This window comes from Protomyctophum parallelum (genome assembly GCF_964188405.1).
Source record: "Protomyctophum parallelum genome assembly, chromosome: 13".
In the NCBI taxonomy this organism is placed as follows: domain Eukaryota; kingdom Metazoa; phylum Chordata; class Actinopteri; order Myctophiformes; family Myctophidae; genus Protomyctophum; species Protomyctophum parallelum.
This window is the reverse complement of record NC_139708.1, coordinates 43,611,797-43,632,570: the sequence shown is the minus strand read 5'-3', so window position 1 is coordinate 43,632,570 and position 20,774 is coordinate 43,611,797. Positions and strand designations below refer to the sequence as shown.

Genomic DNA, 20,774 nt, shown 5'->3' with positions numbered 1-20,774 from the left:
GCTTGTAAATATTGCTTAGGGCTGCCATCACTGCATCTCCTCAGCCTGGAGGACTCCTGCATTGTAATGTCTCCTAATTCACCAGAGCTATATAAAAGGTTTCTGGGGGAAGGACCCCCAGATGTTCATAATGAATGGTTATTATTAAAGATGGGTTTTACATGTCTTCAGTCATCAAATTTCTGTAGGCCTACGTTTAGCATTTTAATGGCTGAATACCCTAGCCTTGCATAGCCAGCCTTACATATTGCCCCAGGCAGATACCCCATTTACACTGGCAGCCAAATCTAGCCTGAATCAGATCTGTGCCACATCCAGATTGGAATTTGTTTAAATACGTCGACAGCAGGTCACATACAAGTCACATGGAATCTGATTTTTTTTCTAATATGACTTGAGCCATGCACATTCGGGTGGTTTCAAAACTGTCAAATCTGTCTCAGTCTGAATGCTACAACCTGATCTAAATCGGATTCCATGTGACTTGTTTGCGTTTAGAGTGACTTATTTAAACAAATCAGATGTCCAATTAGGAGCAGCGGTGGCCGAATGGTTTGCGGAGCGGTCTTGATATCGGAAGGTCGCTAGTTCGTATCCCCAGACCGGCACGTTAAAATTACCACCGCTGAAGTGCCCTTGGACAAGGCATTGAACCCCTACCATGAAATGTTCTATGAGCAGGGCCTGGCTGTAAACAAGTTCTTGAGCTTAGTCCAGTTACCCTGGGTAAACATAGTACCTTTCCTTTTATGTGGCCCAGATCTGATTCAAGCTAGATTTGCCTGCCAGTCTGAACACACAGATCAGATCTGGTCACTTGCAAACGGCAGTGTGAACTCCAGTAAAATCCCGAATTGTACCATCACACCTGTATATTACCGTATATTACTGTATATGCCTGCTAAACTTGAGGTTTACGGGCAAAATACAGTGCCCATATAATTGCCCGTTAACTCCTCTTTTCACGCAGTGTTTCCTATGCCACAAAAATGTGGAACGCCCTACCAACAGCCGTTAAGACATGTGAATCCCTAGACTCCTTGAAAACCGCTCTCAAAGAGCACTTACAGGTGGCTGCAATTCGAAACTGTAAGAATAAAGTTTGTGTTGTCCCCCCATTTTTCTATACTGTACCCTTTTTTTCTAACAATGTATATGATTATGTATTTATTTGCACGTTCTGATTCATTGTAAACAAGTCTTAGTGCTTTTGCTGGTTTTATCCTCTTTAGCAGATTTTGACCTGTACTGTACTTGAACTGTACCCATTCTACATATTGTTAATAACACACCAATCAATCAATCAATGGCTTTTTCGGGAGGGCTTGTTTTCATAGACCTGGCTACTTATTTCTCTCACACAATCTGGCAACAGTGATCGGAGGTTGGGGGGGGAGGAAAAAAATGAAAAAAAGAAGCGGAGGACCATCATCATATAAAGTCGGAGGTTGTTGATTTCGGAGGGGAGGATAAAAAAAATAAATAAAAAAAATGAAGCATGATGTCTAATACGTGAAGTTGCAAAGATCGGGTTGCATTAACTCCACTTCGTGCATCATCGTTCATACTGCGGGGCGCAGAGGCCGAATGAGGAGGTGAGTTGGAAATAATAAAGAAAATCGACTTTGTACAGAAAGAAGCCGAGGAGGGTTTTCCATCAATGGGGGCCGTAGATCCGTACAGCGTTATTTGTCCAAGATCTTTGTGTGGGTCCGGGGCTAGGCTAGTCTATAGCCGCTGGTTGCTAACGGGCTAGCTTCGCTAATGAAGCTAACCCGTGTGGTTATATATATATTTTTTATTTGTATTGCTTTTTTAAATTAAATACACATATATATTTTTGTTTTTGGATCAAACGTTTGGTCGTTCCGGTATGTCATGGTAACATGTAGAAATCTCTTTTGTCTTAATATTTATTATTATTATGATGTTGATTATTGGACTTCCGTTTTCGCCTCCTTTTATTTTAGCATCGTGGGGGGTACCTAGCCGGTTAGCTGCTAATGCTAGGCCGCGGAGGAGCCTGCAAGCTCCCGTGCCTTTCCCCCCCTCGCGCCCGGGCTGCGGCCGTCCGTGCATGGACGCGCTGCGGGGCCGGACGGACGGACGGCGTTAGGGGGCTCGGCTGGATTCATTGCCCCGTTGCGTCGGACTGTAGAATGAATGAATAAACCCCTTGCCGTCATTGTAAACACGTCCCGACGGGTTGAGTTGTGGCTCGGGGGGGACTGGTCTGCGGTGCTCCAAAATAACGAGCCGCCGGGGGAGGCGAAACATGCTAAGCTATCCTGTTAGCATGGTGGTGGTGGTGGGGGAAAATGGCTCTCGCACTCAGCTCGAGAAAGCCATTTTCCGTTGGAGCGGAGGACTGGAGTCTGTGGTCTCAGTGGCACGGTGGGCTGAGAGACAGACACCTTCGTTTATGGCACGCAGTGTGGGACTGTGGATTTGCAAAATGCAAATGCAAGCTCGGCAGTTTTTTGCGGCTCACACTTTTGTAAAAGAAAAAACGTTTTCCTCCCGTATTTATGTCAGCCTGCACTCTCCCACCGGTTAAAATGCTTACATTGTGCCCCTTTTCGATAAAAAATCCAATGAAAGACTTGTTTGCAACCGCGTCAAGTCACGTCGCCACTTTGAGCCGTTGAAAACGTGTCTTTTTGCAGTTTATTTTTAATTTGTGGTAGCACGGGGGAGTCTGCTGAAGGAAATGTCGACCGTCTCGTCGCGCGGCGGTAAAAGGAGAGTCCCGCTTTTGTCCTGGTGAATCCATGCTGGGATGAAGCAGCCGAGCCAAGGTCACCGCTTTAAAACATATGTCTGCGTTTAAACTGGACAAAATAGACACGGCAATATTTACCCATTTCCCCACACTGATCGCCTGTGGAAATGTTGTAGCCGGCATAACTTCAAAAACAACGCATGTGTAAAATGAATCGGGGTATTTTCTGTTGAATGGCCATGCAGGGGGATTTTATTGGCAGACCAGGTTCTGCACATTTGATCACCATGTACAGATGAGATTGTACAGTTTGGCATGCAGAGACGCCTTAGAAAACTGCATTGATTGTAGTGCCGTTCTGCTGTTTTTGTGTGAGCGAAATCCAAATGGTTTGTTTACATTAGTCTTGTTGGCCCTGAGCTCTGCAGAAGGAAAAGCAAGTTGCAAGGGAGAAGGATTTTTGATTGGTCGTTTTGCGAGGGTCCTGATTCAAATGTGCTTCTGAATGAACAGCTTGATGTGGATCGCCACACTGTGCATTTGCAATTTGATCTGTTGGCCTTTTTGTTTTAATAAAGAATATTTATGACTTTAGGTTGCTCTTTACACACCCCTTTCCTATTTACACATTTTAGTGGAGGGGATAAAAACCGTACTAGTACAAGCTAGAAAATAATGTCCAGTAGCCTACTGTTATATAGCAAATAGTTACACATGTAGAAGACTTGAACTGTTTAGATTGGAGTCGACAAGGACTGACTTTTGTTTTTGTAAGGTGCTTCTGAATAAACCGCACCGAGGACAGTTCAGTCATTGTTGAAAGCCATGTATTTGTGCTGTCACTAACATGGTCAGCTTGCAATGTAGTTCCTGTATTTATTTATTTTACATTGCACGCACTGCTTCTGTTATTACACCATTAGCTCTTATTTTCTGAGCAGTGCTGATGAAAGGATTTGCTGACAGCGGAGGGAAAAATGATTGACTGATTCTGATTACCAATTAAAATAGTGCTGCACACTCATTTTGTGAAGAATCGTGCAGCACTAGTAAGTTGGCTGTCCAATTATTTTTATTTACTCTTATGTTTTTGTTTTCATAAATATTTTCATGGAAAAAAATGAGAATCGTGATCTCAATTCTTGTGGAGGAAAATTGAGAATCACATTTGAGCAAGAATCGTGCAGCACTAAAATTCAATTGCAGATTTCACCCCTCAAGGTCCATGAAATCGGCCCAATATCAGATCGGCTCGTAATTTAGTTCCTTGTTGAATTCTGCTCCTGTATATTCCAGGTGGTGGAATATGGCCTGGCTTATAGGACACACATACTTGGACTATATCCATGCTAAGCAAGGCATGTTGAATGAATGCATCCTCCCGGTTTCCCCCAGTTTCCCCCAGTCCAGTTGGAAAGTCCATTCAGACAGTGGCACAGTCGGTAGTGCTGTCGCCTCACAGCTAGAAGGTCCTGGGTTCGATTCCCGCTGTGGGTGCTGGGGGCGTGTTCCCTCCTTTGCGTCATCGGTGCCCATACCCGAGGTGGGGTTTGGTGAAAGGGCTTTTCTGTGTGGAGTTTGTATGTTCTCCCCGTGTCCCCTAGGGTATAGGTACCCTCACAAAAACATGCAGTAATCCTGGTCTCTAAAACTACCTCCCCCTGGCCAGCCGGCGCGCCTGATGGAGGGGAAAGGAACTGGTCGGAATAACGTGTTCCTTCCACACGCTACGTCCGGCCAGGGAAATTCCCCCCTGTCAGGTGAAAAGAAGCAGCTTGGACTCCTCATGCATAGGAGGCATGAGGTCTGTCCGCTGCCCCTCAGGTTGGCAGAGGAAGTGTAGCGCCCAGGATTACATTAGATAATTGGCACTGGGTGAAAAAAAACTGGGTTGCAAAATCGTGGGATACAAATTATAAAAAAGGAAAGTCCATTCAGGTAGAGGGGTAATGTTGGTTGTAAATGTATAACAGTCATGGGAGAGGGGCTAAATTACAAGCAGTAGTAGTGACCTATGAAGGACACTATGTAGGCCATTGTAGGGAGGATTTTCACCAAGCTACTGCTGCTTTTTTTGTTTTAGCAGGAAAACGTGTGATACTGATAATGTTGCTAGTATTAGGAATAACAATTTGGGATAGTTTTTACTGTTGACAACTCACGCAAGTTATGTCTTAAGATTCCGTTACTAAGCTCTCTGTTGTCAGCAGTGTTGTCTAGACTTTCAGTGTTCACTTATAGTCCTGATTCCAAATTCATGCCAGCCGCCGGGGTCTAAAAACCTGCCTTCTGGGCAGTTTTTTCCACAGAAGCACGCCTCACAGCCAGGTTGCAGTGCAGCAGGGTGATCCCGGCAGATTGGAATTTAGCCCTAATGACTCGTATTGGGAAAGCTCGAGACATTGCCTGGGATCTCGCTCATAAATTTGTTCTCTGCCGAAGCCAGTGTGTGGTGTAAGGCAGTGTGTTGTTTGCGCTCTGATCAACTATAGTGTTGGAATGGAACTCTGTTTTACTCTGATTGTGTTTGCTGTGTACTCCACTAGCTTGGACTGTTCAGTGTGAGGGAGGCCATGTCTTTCAAGTGCTGGACTCCATTGTAACCTAGCCGGCTAGCCACACTGTTTCTGCCTGTGTGAGGGATGGGGGCGGCTATGTTGTTAATATCCACAGCACAAACGCAATCCACTGTCTGTTTAGCTGTGAACCAAAACAAAGAATAATACCAAATATAAATCCTTTTAAATATTATTATTATTATTGAATTTTGCTCCTCGTACTGTTCTACATGCTCGTTATGTTTATTTTTTAAAGCGACCAGTGACACATCTCAGACTTAGTGCTGCACAATTAATCGAAACTAAATTGCGATCTAGATTCAGACACCTATGCGATCTCATTTCTAGTGCAGCACTAGTTGGCTGTCCAATTCATGAATCATTTCAGTTACTCTTATGTTTTTGCGAGAGGTTCAAGCACTTTGATGTTGTCTGTGTAAAGCCACAGTCTCCAGGAGCCAGCAACTAAAGACAATGCATATTTCCATGGAAACATTTCGAATAGTGTGAGTATCCGTATTGATACAGCAGCGTCTCGATCAATTCACCCATTGTCTGGATTTTCGATCGATATGTTGTCATATCATTAATTGAATGCACCACTATTGTTCTATTAAGCCCCTGTAATGCAGATGTGTGCCACTAGCAATGGGTCTGTAAGTGAAGTTGATGTGCCAGACTTTAGGGGTCTGGAGTATTATTAAACCATCCTACTCAGTCAGGAGCTGCCGTTTTGCTGGAAAGAAAGCTGTGCCTGCGACAGAATATATATTCACTTCAAAGGCAGAGGACGGGCGGATGTGTAATGTATATAAATCCCAGTTAAGTTTCACTTTTGTTTTGAAGGCCTTGGCTTTTAACCTTCTGGGCGGGAACCCCTATTTGTATCTTACCCCCTCAGGCCGGGAACCCATATTTGGGTTCTGTACAGTATGTACAGTATTCAAAAATGTAAAATTTTTGATTCTGCTATATCAATATTTGAAGTTTTTCAGAAACCTTAGGTCAGGATTTAGAGGCGTTTTTAGAATCGGCCTTAGGCCTGAAAGGGTTAAAATAAATGAAAGCTTAGCTGTGAAACCATAGCTTTATAAAGAGATGACCAGGAAACCATTTCCAGAAAGACTACTAACTAACTTCATTTGAACACTATTTGCCATCTATGATGCGCTGTCTGCTAGTACGCTAGCTAGCTGTGTAACAGACAATACAAGTTGATGCTAGAGATGCTCCGATAATCGGCCATATCGGCCGATATTCACTCTGATCGGTGATCGGCATTTTACCCAATCTGGAGAAACTGATCTTTTACACCATTTAAGTGGTATAAATGTCAATCAGATATATAGTATAACATCACATTTTGCATTTTTGTGACGGGGCCTATACATTCTCTCCTTCCTCCCCCCACACAGGAACAGTTTTGACATGGGTTTAGACATATCATTTTGGACAGCGGCCTGGCTGTACATGGAAGTGGCTAGTGCTGCTTTAAAGAAATTAACGGCATTTATTTTACATCTGAGGATTATTGGATATCTAAAGTCACATATCTGAGTGTGACTGGACATTATGCTGTTGTTTTACTATTCAAGGAATGGCTCACCAAATAATGAGAATCATGTCGCCCTCAAAAAAGTCAATGGCGCAGATGCAAAACACAAGTTTAGCACAGTTCCTTTTAGCAGCTTTCTGCAAAAGAACCGGCGACTAGTGACTGGTCCTTTGAGTCTTAAAGGAAAATAATGACAACATAACTAAATGCAGCACAACCCAAGATTTCTGAAGCCAAATGATTGCGCTGTGATTGGGAAAAAGCCTAGATTTCACCATTATTTATGTGGAATATGTCGTGTTTCTTTTTAAATACCGGAGTTGAGGTTAAGGGCAGGCAGCATTTGTTGCCGGGCCGCATGCCACCCCCAAAAGCCCCAGCTGCAAGCAGCAATGTTTGCAAAGCCCATGAGCTCATGTTTTGCGTACAAATTAATACACTATCTGCCAACATGATGGTGAGGAAAAATGACACGATTAGCATTTTTAGCTGAACTATTCCTTTAGTGTTACTGGTCCACTGAGATGGCTGAGAAATCCTCCAGTTTTTTGCTACTAGCATGTTCATGCTGATATCCTCGCGTGTCTTCTACATGTCTTCTACATCCTGACAGTTTTCTGAAAAAGCTATGTTTCTATGTCAGTGGTTCTTCGATAAATAAAAAAAAGCAGATCTACAAGCTCATAGCGCGCCACAGAGTGTCGCACTACAAGCTTGTAGATCTGCCATTTGTCAATAGCTAAAGCATAACATCATGCTAACACCAAACGGGGTTTTAACTACAGTCTGGACTCCAGCAATTTAGAGGGTCTAAATTGGCTTCTGGCCTCTTTAGGAAATAGCCTCTGGGCCTTAAGCCTCATTTGTCAAGGTGTATATCTGATGTATAATAATAAGAATGAAGGCACCACATTGTTTGATGTATGCATCCTGATCATGTATCCATTCATGTGGCCCCATGACCAGGACCTGGATCTAAAATAAATGGCAGTAGTTTTGGTCCAGATAGCGTCTAGGTAGGCAGGGTAGGGCCCCAAGGCACATTAAACACAGCTGTACACACACACCCCAAAAAGGAGTGGAATCTGATTTTTTTTTTTTTTCTCCCCCCGCTTTCCTTCCCCTCCTCTCCCTCTGTCTTTCAGTTTGTTTAGGAAGATGGTTTTCCAAGCGATATTGCGTGTATTTACACTAATGTTGAAATGTGTCTCAAAGCGTTCTCAAGACGGCATCTTCTATGTGTGTATGTATGTTGAGCAAACGAGTCCTTTTTGCAAGTCAGTCAAAGAAACCCCCAATGTGAGGGAACCTTGGTTGCCATTCATTTTCTGAGCTACATTCCCCATGTATCAGAGCGGCAGTGGCTCAGGGGCAGAGTGGCCGGTAGTACGGCCGGATGGGAACTGCAAGGTTCCCAGTTCGATCCCTGTGGGCTCCCCCAGAGTTGGTATCGAAGTGCCCTTGAGCAAGACTCTGAACCCCTAATTGCTCCCGATGAGCAGGTCGGTGCCTTGCATGGTTTCCTCCACCATCGGCCATGTGTGTGTGTGTGTGTGTGACTGGGTGAATGTAATGCACAATCTAGGTAAAGCGCTTTGGATAAAAGCGCTATATAAATGCACCACTTACCATTCCCGATGTAGCTCAATTGTTATAGCGTGGATGGATGAATGGGAGTGTTTCAGGTTCCATTTCCCCATCCAGCTCATCGGGGACGCGATGGAGCAAGGCTTCAGTTAAATTAATGTTCAGTCCAGTGTCCATTCCCACGGAGCCACCAATATATATATATATATATATATATATATATATATATATATATATATAAATAAATAAAAACGCATACTCTTCAGATATGTCTTATATGAGCATCCACCAAAAATGATAACATAGTGCTAGATTATGAGATTATAAGATGATTTACAGATCTGTAACTTTGGTGTTTAATATACTGGAAGAACTGAATTTCCATAAAGGGTTAATCCCCATTCCTCATCTGTATGTGTCCTAATGGTTTATCTCACAAAATCAGGGCAGACAGTGAGTGTGTGTGTGTGTGGTGGCCTCTTTAACCCATTTTGGACCGAGGTCGATAAAAATCCTAAAATCTTTCTTTAAAAATTCTATGTCAGCGGTGCTCAATCTTTTTCATGTCAAGGACCCCCAGAATTATCTCTATTGGGCCACGGACCCCGATCTCAAAATATATAGTTCCGGGGACCCCCCCCAGAAGCCAATATTTTAGTTGAAAATGTTCGCTCTGAAATATATATTCAAACATTTGCGCCACGTTTTCACGACTTTTCTAAAATAGCAGACCTACAAGCTCATAGCGTGCCACCGAGTGGCGCGATATGAGCTTGTAGATCTGCTATTTTTCAATAGCTAAATTATAACCTAATGTTAAACACCAAATGGGGTTCCCGGCCCAAAATGGGTTAAATTGTAGTGCATTCTTTGTACTTGGTTGTGTGCCGGTGTTAGCTCTAAAAGCATTTCGCTGTACGGTGTTGTGAACTTGTAGATCTGCTATTTTCTATGTGCAACACGAGGCACAACAAAGTACACATCTTGGCAGATCTATACTTAAAACGGTACCGATTGTTTTCACTTGACTTTACAGCGAATATTGTTTTTGACTTGGCCGTTTGTTTGGATCCAAATTTTGTGATGTCTTTTTATGACAAAGACCTTCTCGTAAGAACATCTTGTGCACAAAAACAACAAATGTGTTTCCCCGTCATTGTTTTTACCCCTCTAAAACATTTACATTTAAGCCATTTTGGGAGGGAACCCCTTTTGGTGTTTTAAGCATTATGGTATAATTTAGCTACTGAAAAATGGCAGATCTACAAGCTCATAGCGCGGCACCGAGTGCAGCACTACGAGCTTGTAGGTCTGCTATTTTTTTTAAATCGTGAAAATGTATTGCAAATCTTTGAATATATTCTTTCAGAGCGAACGTTTTTTAACTCAAATCTTTGCTTCTGGGAGGTCCCTTGAACTACATATTTTCACATAGGGGTTGGCAGCCAATTACATATGATATTGAAGGTCCTTAACCCATTCTGACCGGGCACCCATTTTGGTGTCAGCATCATGTTATGCTTTAGCTATTGAAAAATAGCAGATCTACAAGCTCATATCGCGCCACCGAGTGGCGCGATACGAGCTTGTAGGTCTGCTATTTTTGAAAAATCGAAGAGCGACTGACATTTTTAGAATCTGATCTCAGGTCAGAATGGGTTCATCAGACCAGTGTGTGTCCGGCGGAAACCTCGTATGAATCTGATCTCAGGTCAGAATGGGTTAAAATGAAATAGTTTGAGCACCACTGATATAGAAACATAGGGTTTTTCAGAAAAACTGTCTTGTTTTAGAAGTCAATCGAACTTGGGTCTAAAAGGTAAATGCCTGTTCATGGAATGATGCTGTAGAAACGGTAACTTGTTGAAGCATACTAGAAACTCCCCAGACGTGGTGGGTTGTACCAGGACTCTGTTGAATGAATACAAAGTAAACATTTTAAATTGAGCCAAATCAGTGGCGTTGTTCTAATATATCAAAATATTTGAGTTAAAAACGTTTGCTCTGAAATAAAATATATTCAAAGATTTGTGCCACATTTTCACGATAAAAAAAAAAAAATAGCAGACCTACAAGCTCGTAGATCTGCTATTTTTCAATAGCTAAAGTATTTTAACATTAAAACACCAAACGGGGTGCCTGCCCCAAAATGGTTTAATGATGGCTCAGTGTTGCGCTTGTGAGACTGCGACTGCCATCCTACCTGCCAAACCCACACTCTGTTCATCAGGCCTCTGCATCTAGCCCACCATTTTCTCCACCACCAATCAAAATCTCTCCCACACCTTTTTTTTCTTCTTTTTTCGCCCCTCTCTCTCTCCCCCTCCCCTTTCTCCCCTGTCTCCTTTGAACGCCTCAGGGTTCTTTTTTTCTCCCCCTCTCCATTTCCACTCCTCATGCCCAACCTGGACAGTTTACCTCTCTCCGTCTCTTCTGTTCTCTCGTTGCCTGTTCTCTTCTTCTTCTCCTCATTTTGTCTCTTCTCCATCTCTGTCTTTGTACAGCGTACAAAGACGGTTCTCTTTCTTTCATCCTCTCGTTTCCCTCCAGCTCCCCATGAAAAAAGAGAAAAAGGAAATCCACCCCTCTCTCTCTCTCTCTCTCTCTCTCTCTCTCTCTCTCTCTCTCTCTCTCACTCTCTCTCCTCCCCAGGTCCCCCATTTTGTCTTGTGTCTTTCTGCTCCTTTTCTGTCACCGTCTCCCCAAGTTATCACATCTTCTCTTTGGGCTTCCCTATCTCACCCATTTATTACTTCCTATCTGAACCCCGTTCTCTGCCTAACTCGGTATATCTCCTATCTTTCTTTCAACTCCCTTCTCTGCCCTTATTATTGTATTTATCTCCCTTTCTCTCTAGCCGCCCAGTTAGTGGTTTCTCCCTCTGCCACATTGCCTTTTCTCCTCACTCACTCACTCCTTATCCTATTTCTTTTTCACTCTTACACTATGTACCCCCTTTCTCATGTTCCTCCTCCCCTACGTACCGTCCTCTTGTCTGTCTGTCTGTTGCTCTCTCTGTGTCTCTCACTCCTGGCTCTTTCTCTCTCTCCGTTAGCCAGTGAATTCATTAAGGGCCTGGTCAGTGTAAACAACAGCTGAGGGGACATGCCACAGCGGAAACGCTGTGTTTCAGCGACGCCGGGCCCCATCTGGCAGAGCTCTAACCCTGCTCTGCTCCTTGATTGACTTGATGAGACTGCTGGCCAGTCCAGATGGCCTGCTGTGGCCCGCAGAACAGAACGGGGGGGGGGGGGGTACTGCCATCTATGCTGTGGTACCCTGATACCTGGAAGTCGTTTGGTTGCATTTTGAGACCGCTTTAGAATTGTAGTCTCGGGTCTTGCGTGCGTGCGTACATGTAGGTAGAAGGGTATTCGTTTGGCACTGGCATTCCTACTGCTTTGACCCAGAGTGCACATCCCGACCTGTGGTCTAGAAAACCTCGATACATAACAATTTGAATTAAATACGTCGAGTACTATTTTAATTATAGAATGCATGCATGTGTTGCTGGGAAGACTTTTAGGCATGGTTGTAATCCGTCCCAGATTAGCTGCTCAGTACTCCTAACAGTAGCCCCAGCCCCATTATAATCACCCAAACCTCCTGGCTTGCTCCCTAATCTGATTACTTTCACTAGTTGTAGCCTATAAGGGGCGGAGGTGAAGCCTCTGCCTCCATTATGCTGCTGTGTGCCTGCCCTGCCGTGCTGCTGCAGTGTGTGTGTGTGTGTGTGTGTGTGTGTGTGTGTGTGTTCCATCGGGGGTGGTGGGGGAGGGGTGACGGAGGCAGGAAATGGAATTTTTACATTTACCTTCGTCTACGGGGGCCCACCGAGTTCCAAAATGATAGCGCTCACTGTTGACCGTTTCACCTGTCTGCTGTCGTTTAAATATTACTACGTGACTTTTTACTTTTAAAACAACACCCACGGTGCCATTTGTTTTGGTGGGTGGTTGTATGTTGATGTCTGATCCACCCCTTTTTTTTAAAGCTCTGGTAGCCTACTGGTTTCTTCAACATCCACCTGTAATGGTCAATTTTGTATTATTTTTTGCGGGACACTCGGATCTATCGTTGAATTCTATGGCATTCCCTCCCCATTATTTCCTTAATCATTCGCCTGTTTTGATCTTTATATCTCTGACGCCACACACACTTTTACCATACCCTCCACATCTCTTAACCCATTCTGAACGGGCACCCATTTTGGTGTCAGCATCATGTCATGCTTTAGCTATTGAAAAATAGCAGATCTACAAGCTCATAGCGCGCCACCGAGTGGCGCGCTACGAGCTTGTAGGTCTGCTAATTTTTGAAGAACGACTGACATTTTTTTTTAGAATCTGATCTCAGGTCAGAATGGGTTAATCAGACCAGTGTGTTGTCCAGTGGAAACCTGGTATGAATCTGATCTCAGGTCAGAATGGGTTAAGAGGTGTTCTGTGTATGCCCTCAACATCAGCCTGTTTGTGTGTGTGTGGTCGGTCGAAATGGGGTTGGTGGTGGTGGTGGTGGTGGTGAAGTGAATCAACATCTCTTACCTGTCCCTTCTCTCTCCACCCTACCCCTTTCTGAATTTGTAGAGGCTATTGTGTGTGTGTGTGTGTGTGTGTGTGTGTGTGTGTGTGTGTGTGTGTGTGTGTGTGTGTGTGTGTGTGTGTGTGTGTGTGTGTGTGTGTGTGTGTGTGTGTGTGTGTGTGTGTGTGTGTGTGTGTGTGTGTGTGTGTGTGTGTGTGTGTGTGTGTGTGTGTGTGTGTGTGTGTGTGTGTGTGTGTGTGTGTGTGTGTGTGTATAGTCCACACGGGGTGGGTGGATCCTCCCCCCAGCCTCTCTGCATAGGTGCCACAGAGTCACGTGTCCACAGGAACAAACAGTGTAGTGTCAATATTAGAGCCCCATGCTAGAAGCAGCAGCCTGCTGATGGTCAGCCCTTCAGTAACCCAGCCAGCCAGCAGCATAGAATGGGGATGTATGGCTCACTAGCTGGGTTTCCTTCCTTTTGTTGTTTTTACCCACATTAGGCCCATTCCAGAAATGTATTCTAACTCCTAAACACTTTTCTGAGAAACGTATGTTGCTATATCAGTGGTGTTAAAAATGTTTTCAAGTCAAGGATCCCCAAAAATGTGGCCGCGGACCCTCCCCCCCCCCCCCCCCTCCCCCCATGCAAGCAGATCTGCACAAATTGCCTTAGTCTACTAAAATGTATTTTGGCGGGCCTTGGTGCCGTCGTAATGACTCCACTCGCTGAAAATAGCCGATATATACAAGCGTGAGCTTGTAGATCTGCCATTTTCACCATGCAACCAAGTGTAAAATGACTTGTACTGGATCTCTTGTCCACTAGTCCCTTCCTAACATTTTAGTCTAGTTTTTTTTTATTTGTTGACTAAATTGTCAATATATTAAGTTCTTCTTAGTTTTAGTCACCGTAGCTTTAGTTTTCATGTAGTTTTGTTTTCGATTTTCGTCAGTGGGGGAAAAAAGGTAGTCGCCGGGCATTTTGTCATAGTATTACCGGTTAGTCGACGAAATTAACACTGCTTGGAGCACACGCATGCGATATCGAGTAATTACAAATTAAAGACGTGCTAAGATGCTGATTCATCAGTCGTGAATCCGTGTCAGTTTTCACAGTTCAGTGCTGGTCGCCATGCAGGCCAATTGCATTAACTCAGACTTAACACATTCTCACCGGGCACCCATTTTGGTGTCGGCATCATGTTATGCTTTAGCTATTGAAAAATAGCAGATACGAGCTTGTAGGTCTGCTATTTTTGAAAAATCAACAAGAACGACTGACATTTTGTATAGAATCTGATCTCAGGTCAGAATGGGTTAATCAGACCAGTGTGTGTCCAGTGGAAACCTCGTATGAATCTGATCTCGGGTCAGAATGGGTTAAACGAATGACTGGAGGGGCACAAAAGTAGACAAAAAGTGTTCAGAATATGAATCTAACCAAATCCCAGAGCTATGAAACTTTCGGCTCACGCTTCAATAGACTGTAGGAATATAATAGATCACTTACTATACTTGGCTTTAACCCATTTAGGCCTGACGTCGAAATTAAAAAAATGTCTTTTTAAAATGTTTTTTTTTTTCCTGAAAAACCTCATGTTTCTATATTAGTAGTTTTCAATATTTCATGTCAAGGACCCCAAAACGTATATGTAATATGCCGCTGACCCGCATCTGAAAATATGTCGTTCCAGGGCCCCTCCAGAAGCAAAGATTTGAGTTAAAAACTGAAACTCTGAAAGAATATATATATATATATAGATCTGCTATTTTTCAATAGTTAAAGTATAACATGCCTAATGCTTTAAAACACCAAAAGGGGTTCCCGTCCAAAATGTTTTACTGTAATTTGTCATGGTTGTAAGAAGTAATGGGAGTTATTCAGGGAAGAGGGAACATGCAGTATTGTGTTTTTTTTAATTATTTTTTATTTTTAGTTTATCGGTCCGTATGCTAAAACCTACTTCGAAGATTTGTTATTCTTTCACTGTTTATTTGCTTTAATTAGTTACCGTGTTGGTGTAGTGTGGACCTCCTATATCACAAAATGTATTGTCAGCACCTAAAGAAACGACGTACTAGCGTACCAAGTGTTGTTTTCTTGGTAGGTTTCATTCAAATTCAAAACCATTAACTTATAAGGATAATGAATACAAAACATTTGAATGACACTAAGTCTTGTTGATAACACAGTAGTGGTTTGGCTGAAAGCTGTCTCCCTGTCTTTTTTTCCCCCCTGCCCCCCCCCCCCCCACCCCTCTGCTCTTTCTTTACACTATCAACAAAGGTGTGCCACAGCAGGGTGGTAGAAACGCACCTAGTGCTCTTAAACAATGTGACTAATGCAGTGGGTTGGGCTTTCTTGGAGTCAATAGGAAGAGTTTGTTCTCTAATGTTGGCTGTTTTTGTGAGGGTAAATGCTATCTGGTCTTCTTGTATACATTTCAGAAGTATTGAATGGCGATGCTCAAGTACTGACTTGCCTTTCTTTAAAGCTAGCTGCTATAGGCAATACACTATGTCAAAAATGTTAATGACCCTTTTTTATGTTTTATTCAGAGAGCCAGCATTGACTGAGTAAAACGCTCCCAAGATAATTGTCTCTGTGACACATCTAGGGGCCACAATCTGCATTCAAAGATTTCCCTAGAAGCTTTGCCATTGGTCGGGGGGGGGAAAACTAAACTCAACAACTGCAGAAATGACTAACCAATCAAGGAAGTAGACAGGCAAATCGACCAATGACAAAGCTTCTGCAGATTGCGGCCTCTAGATGTGTCACAGAGCCTTTTTGGGTGGAGCGTTTTACCCATTGCTAGCTGTCTGAATACAAGAAAAGGTAATTAAAATTGACATATTATTACCTACTTATAGCTACTTTAAATGTGTATTAAGTTATTTGGTGGATTAAACCTTCATTCTGTCAATTATATTATGAAATGAACATTGTAAATTGGATCTTTTAAATGACTTTAAACATCTGGAGGCTGGACGGTGTTTATGCATTGGTATACTTTAGTAGTCACTTTAAATCCAGTCACTTGATTGGATTTAAGGAACATCAGTGCGTCTTGTTTGTTCAGTTTGGGCGTTTTATAGCCTTATTAGCTGCCTTATATAAAAATAGACATTTCTGTCATGTTTCTATGTCAGTCGTTCTCAAACAATTTCATGTCAAGGACTCCCAAAAATGTATGTATTTGGCCTCCGACCCCCATATGATGTTCCAGGGACCCCCCAGAAGCAAAGATTTGAGTTAAAAATGTTTGCTCTGAAAGAATATATTCAAAGATGTTTTTCACGATTAAAAAATAAAATAGCAGACCTACAAGCTCATAGTGCCGCGCTATGAGCTTGTAGATCTGCTATTTTTCAATAGCTAAAGTATAACAATAATCCTTAAAACACCAAAAGGGGTTCCCGCCCAGGATGGGTTAAAAAAATGTAATAAAAATAAAATGCGTCCTTCAAATGCATAACTTTTGACCAATAGTTGAATGTCTGCAAGTTCAGTTTCAAAGATCATTGCATGGCCTTTCTGCTTCATGTGGATAGGTCAGTGTAGACGGCAGAGAGAGAGAGAGGGGGTGACAGTGCCTTGGGTCTAATCGAGTCAAACCAGGATCAGCTGCAGGAAGGACTGTAGGCTTATTTAACCCATTCTGACCTGAGATCAGATTCATACGAGGTTTCCACTGGACACACACTGGTCTGATTAACCCATTCTGACCCGAGATCAGATTCTAAAAATGTCAGTCGTTCTTCGATTTTTCAAAAAATAGCAGACCTACAAGCTCGTATCGCGCCACTCGGTGGCGCGATATGAGCTTGTAGATCTGCTATTTTTCAATAGCTAAAGCATAACATTAAGTCAGTAACGCCCCGGCACTGCACTGGTATGGTTAACGTAGCATTACTGCTGTATTGCATTAATTGCATAGTACTTTAACATTTTCTTTGTTTTCCCTTGTGTTTTCACAGAGCTTCCTCATTGGCTGGTGTGACCCCAGGCCCTTCTCCTGCCTGCCAGGGAGGGCACTGATTGGCTGAGGCTGCATCTATACCACTCCTGGGAGACGATGGATACTACAACCCACAGCTGAAGAGCTAAGCCCTTAGTCTTTATTCCCTTCCCCTCCCCTCAATGTCCCAACTAGTCATCACCGTTCATAGCAATGTGAACTGTGATTTCTCCCGCCCGATTCCATTTGGAGTACTATGGCAATGCATGATATGAGTCGAGCCAAGGGTGTCCCCTGTAAAGAGTGTGATATGGTTTGTCCGAGTACCCCAAGTCTACTAGAGCATATGAAAGCACATTATCAGCAGGAAGAGAGCGGACGTTTTGAATGCGAACAGTGTGGAAGAATCTTCAAGCACGCCGGCAGTTTAGCCAACCACAAGAAGTCGCACGAGGTCGGTTCTTTCCAGTGTCCCGTCTGTACCCGCACCCTTCCCAACGCGGTTGCTTTAAAGAACCACCTGCGCATCCATACTTTGTCCCCTAGTAGCACGCAAACCGAAGAAGAGACCGAAGAGATAGTCGAAGAGGCGGCCAACGAGGAGAGGGAATACAGCACCCTCGCCCAGGACCTCTCCGACGGCTTTGGGCGCACTCACTTGAACAATTTGGACCGACACAACGCGGTCCTGAACAGCCACGAGACCGAGGAACACCAGCACAAGAAAGGCTCCCCGGGGTCCGACGACGCGTGGGACCGGCCGTTCAAGTGCGACCTCTGCGACAGGACCTACCGGCACCACGGCAGCCTGGTGAACCACAAGAAGTGCCACCAGCAGGGAACCTTCAAGTGCTCCGTGTGTCTGAAACAGTTCAGCAACCTGGCGGCCCTCAACAGCCACGAGCGCACCCACTCCAAGTTCAAGCCCCCCGGGGCGTCCATGGTGAGCAGCGGCAGCCTCCACAGCTCCGGCCGCAGCAGCAGCAGCAGCCATTCCAACAACGACGACTCCGCCTCCTGCTTCTGCCACCTGTGCCAAGTGGCCCTGCCCAGCAAGGCGGACTTCCAGGAGCACATCCTGCTGCACAACGCCGCCTCGTCCTCCCTGGGCCTGGCCCGCAGCTTCCCCGGCATCATGCCGCACAACCTGAGCGCCCTGCGCTCCCCGGCCTACACCCCGGCCCTGGGCGACCCGCTGCCCCTCCCGCCTCTGCCCGGCGAGAAGCGGGGCCCCTACGACCCCATGCTGGGCCCCCCCGTCAACAACCCCATATACACGTGTGCGTACTGCGGCGCGGGCCACCCCGACCTCGAGAGCCTCAAGGTGCACTACCTGACCCACGACCCGCACCCGGGCTCCCACGGGCAGGACGGGATCCTGACCTCGGACGGGCTCCCGTCCCAGGGCTCGGTGTCGTCGCCCTCCGGAGGCCGGGTGCCGCAGGAGGGCTCCCCCGACGACGGCGAGCGCCGCTTCAAGTGTGGCGAGTGTGGCAAGAGCTACCGCCACGCGGGCAGCCTGGTCAACCACAAGCGCTCCCACCAGACGGGCCACTACCAGTGCACCATCTGCTGCAAGCAATACCCCCACCTGGCGGCGCTGCACAGCCACCTGCGCAGCCACAAGGGGCGCAGTGGCCAGCTCGGCGACGGCAACGACTGGCTGTCCTCCGAGCCCCTCACGCTGGAGTCTCAGCAGAGCTACGTCCAGGAGGGCAGCGGCGCCACCACGCCCATATCGTTGCCCGGGAACCTGGGCGACGCCGCCCACTTTGTGCCCGACGGCGGCCACAGCAGTGGCCTGGACTCCCTGGAGTTCCACGACCGCTTTGACGGCAGCTCGCTCTCGCAGAGCAACTCTGCCCACCGACAGGCCGACAGGCACATGTGCGCGGACTGTGGCGAGATGTACGGCGACGTGTCCGGCATCAAGTCCCACATGTGCCCGCGACGTGGCCAGCAGCAACAGGGCAACATGTCCAACGGGTACATGGCCAATAATAACAACATGAACTACCATAGCCCGGGAGGAACCGCACTGCCCTCTGGGAGCTCCAGCAGCATGAAGGAAGGCAGCGGTCAGCGCCAGTACTCTCAGAGCGCGGGGAAGAGGATGGGCGCCAACGACAAGGACGAGGAGGACGACGGGGAGGTCTACCAGTGCTCGGTGTGCGGCAACCACTACGCCAGCCTCCGGGCCCTCAGGAGCCACCTGCGCAGCCACGCCAACAACCCCTCGGGGCCCGGCCAGCCCGGCCAGGCGGCGGACTGGCGGATGATCTGCTCCACCTGCGGACAGAGCTTCTCCAGGAAGCAGGACCTGCTGAACCACCAGCTGGTCCACGGCCCCCAGAGGCCGGACGGCCAGGCCCTGGCCCCGGGCACGGCCAACGGCAACGACAAGATGGACGGCCGCAACCACATCTGCGTCGACTGCGGCATGTTCTTCGCCGACCGCCACCACCTCATCACCCACCTCTGCCCCGGCAAGAGCCGCGCCGGCACGCTGAGCAAGCAGGGCGTCAACGGCGCCAAGGGCATGTCCGGCGGAGACGGGGGCGGCGGCGGCGGCGTGGCCGGGGGCAGCCGTGACATGGGTGGCGGCGACGGGCGGAGGGCCATGGAGCAGGGCGGCGGGGACCGGCCCCACAAGTGTGACCAGTGTGGCCGAGGGTACCGGCACCCCTGCTCCCTTCTCAACCACAAGAAGTCCCACAAGACCGGCGTGTTCCGCTGCCTCGTGTGCCAGAAACGCTATTACAACCTGCTGGCGCTGAAGAACCACCAGAGGACGCACTTCGACCTGAAGAGGTAGGTCCTCCAGCATAGCCCGTTTTTTATATTAAAGGTATATTCAGTGATTTCACTCAAAAAACCTTAGGTTTCGTTTTTGGCTGTGGGACCCAGCCTTTCGTCCAAATCAGGATAGAGAGTCAAAAACGAAACCTAAGGTTTTTTTGACCCCCAGGGGTTAACTGGGGACAGGAAGGAACTCCTTATATGGTCAGCACACTCTATAGTAGGGAGGATTATCACAACAAAACAAAAAAATAAGTGATATTTGAATTAAGTGAAATCACTGAATATACCTTTAACACTGGGGGGGGGGGGGGGGGGGGGGTAAAGCTAATACACAATGATTGGTAATTTTTCATAAATTCTGTCTTTTCTAATCGTCTACCACTTTTTACTGTTCCATGTTAGAAGATCTAGAATGGGGGGGACCAGTGGTTCTCAAACTAAAGTGGTGTCCGGAGACCCCCACAGGTCTGCTCTTCTTTATATTTTGAAATTGTCTTAACGGGTGGAGGACTAACGAACTAACGTCAACCTTCGCTTGACGTTAGTTCTTCTAGATTTTCGGGGTGTGAATGTGGTTTAGAAAAATCACACCTGTTTGAAGTGAGGGGTGCTAATATATTAACCCATTCTGACCTGAGATCAGATTCTATAAACGTCTTCTACATCCTGACAGTTTTCTGATAAAGCTATGTTTCTATGTCAGTCGTTCTTCGATTTTTCAAAAATAGCAGACCTACAAGCTCGTATCGCGCCACTCCGTGGCGATAAAGAGACAATATTACGTAAATGACACATTATGACGTAAACTTTCCCTTCATTGTCTATGCATTTACAAAACAAACATTGAACTAAAGACAAACATTAAACCTCTTTATAGAAGGGGCTAGCGCCCCTCATTTTGAAAAAAAGTTTACAATTTGTCTTATGGGCGTGGTCCTTGACACAATATTTTCAGATTGGGGGTTCGCGGCCAAATGCATCGATATTCATCAATGCAATCCATTTACGGGTCCCGTTTGAGAACCCCTGGTTTAGAAGGCTGACTTTGACCAACTGCATTTTTT

At 45.8% G+C, this 20,774-nt stretch overlaps 1 protein-coding gene across 1 annotated transcript in view; it reads left to right on the top strand.

Annotated features, from left to right (window-relative positions):
* Positions 1–1,405: 1,405 nt before the first annotated feature.
* LOC310868982 (uncharacterized protein) overlaps positions 1,406–20,774 on the top strand; it is a gene marked incomplete at its 3' end in the record, with an annotated part of 31,845 nt that continues 12,476 nt past the window's right edge. The window contains exons 1-2 of the mRNA XM_083779493.1: positions 1,406–1,595; positions 16,928–19,719. Coding sequence (XP_083635619.1) covers positions 17,165–19,719 — 2,555 coding nt within the window. The 5' untranslated portion in view covers positions 1,406–1,595; positions 16,928–17,164. The remainder of the gene's footprint in view (positions 1,596–16,927; positions 19,720–20,774) is intronic.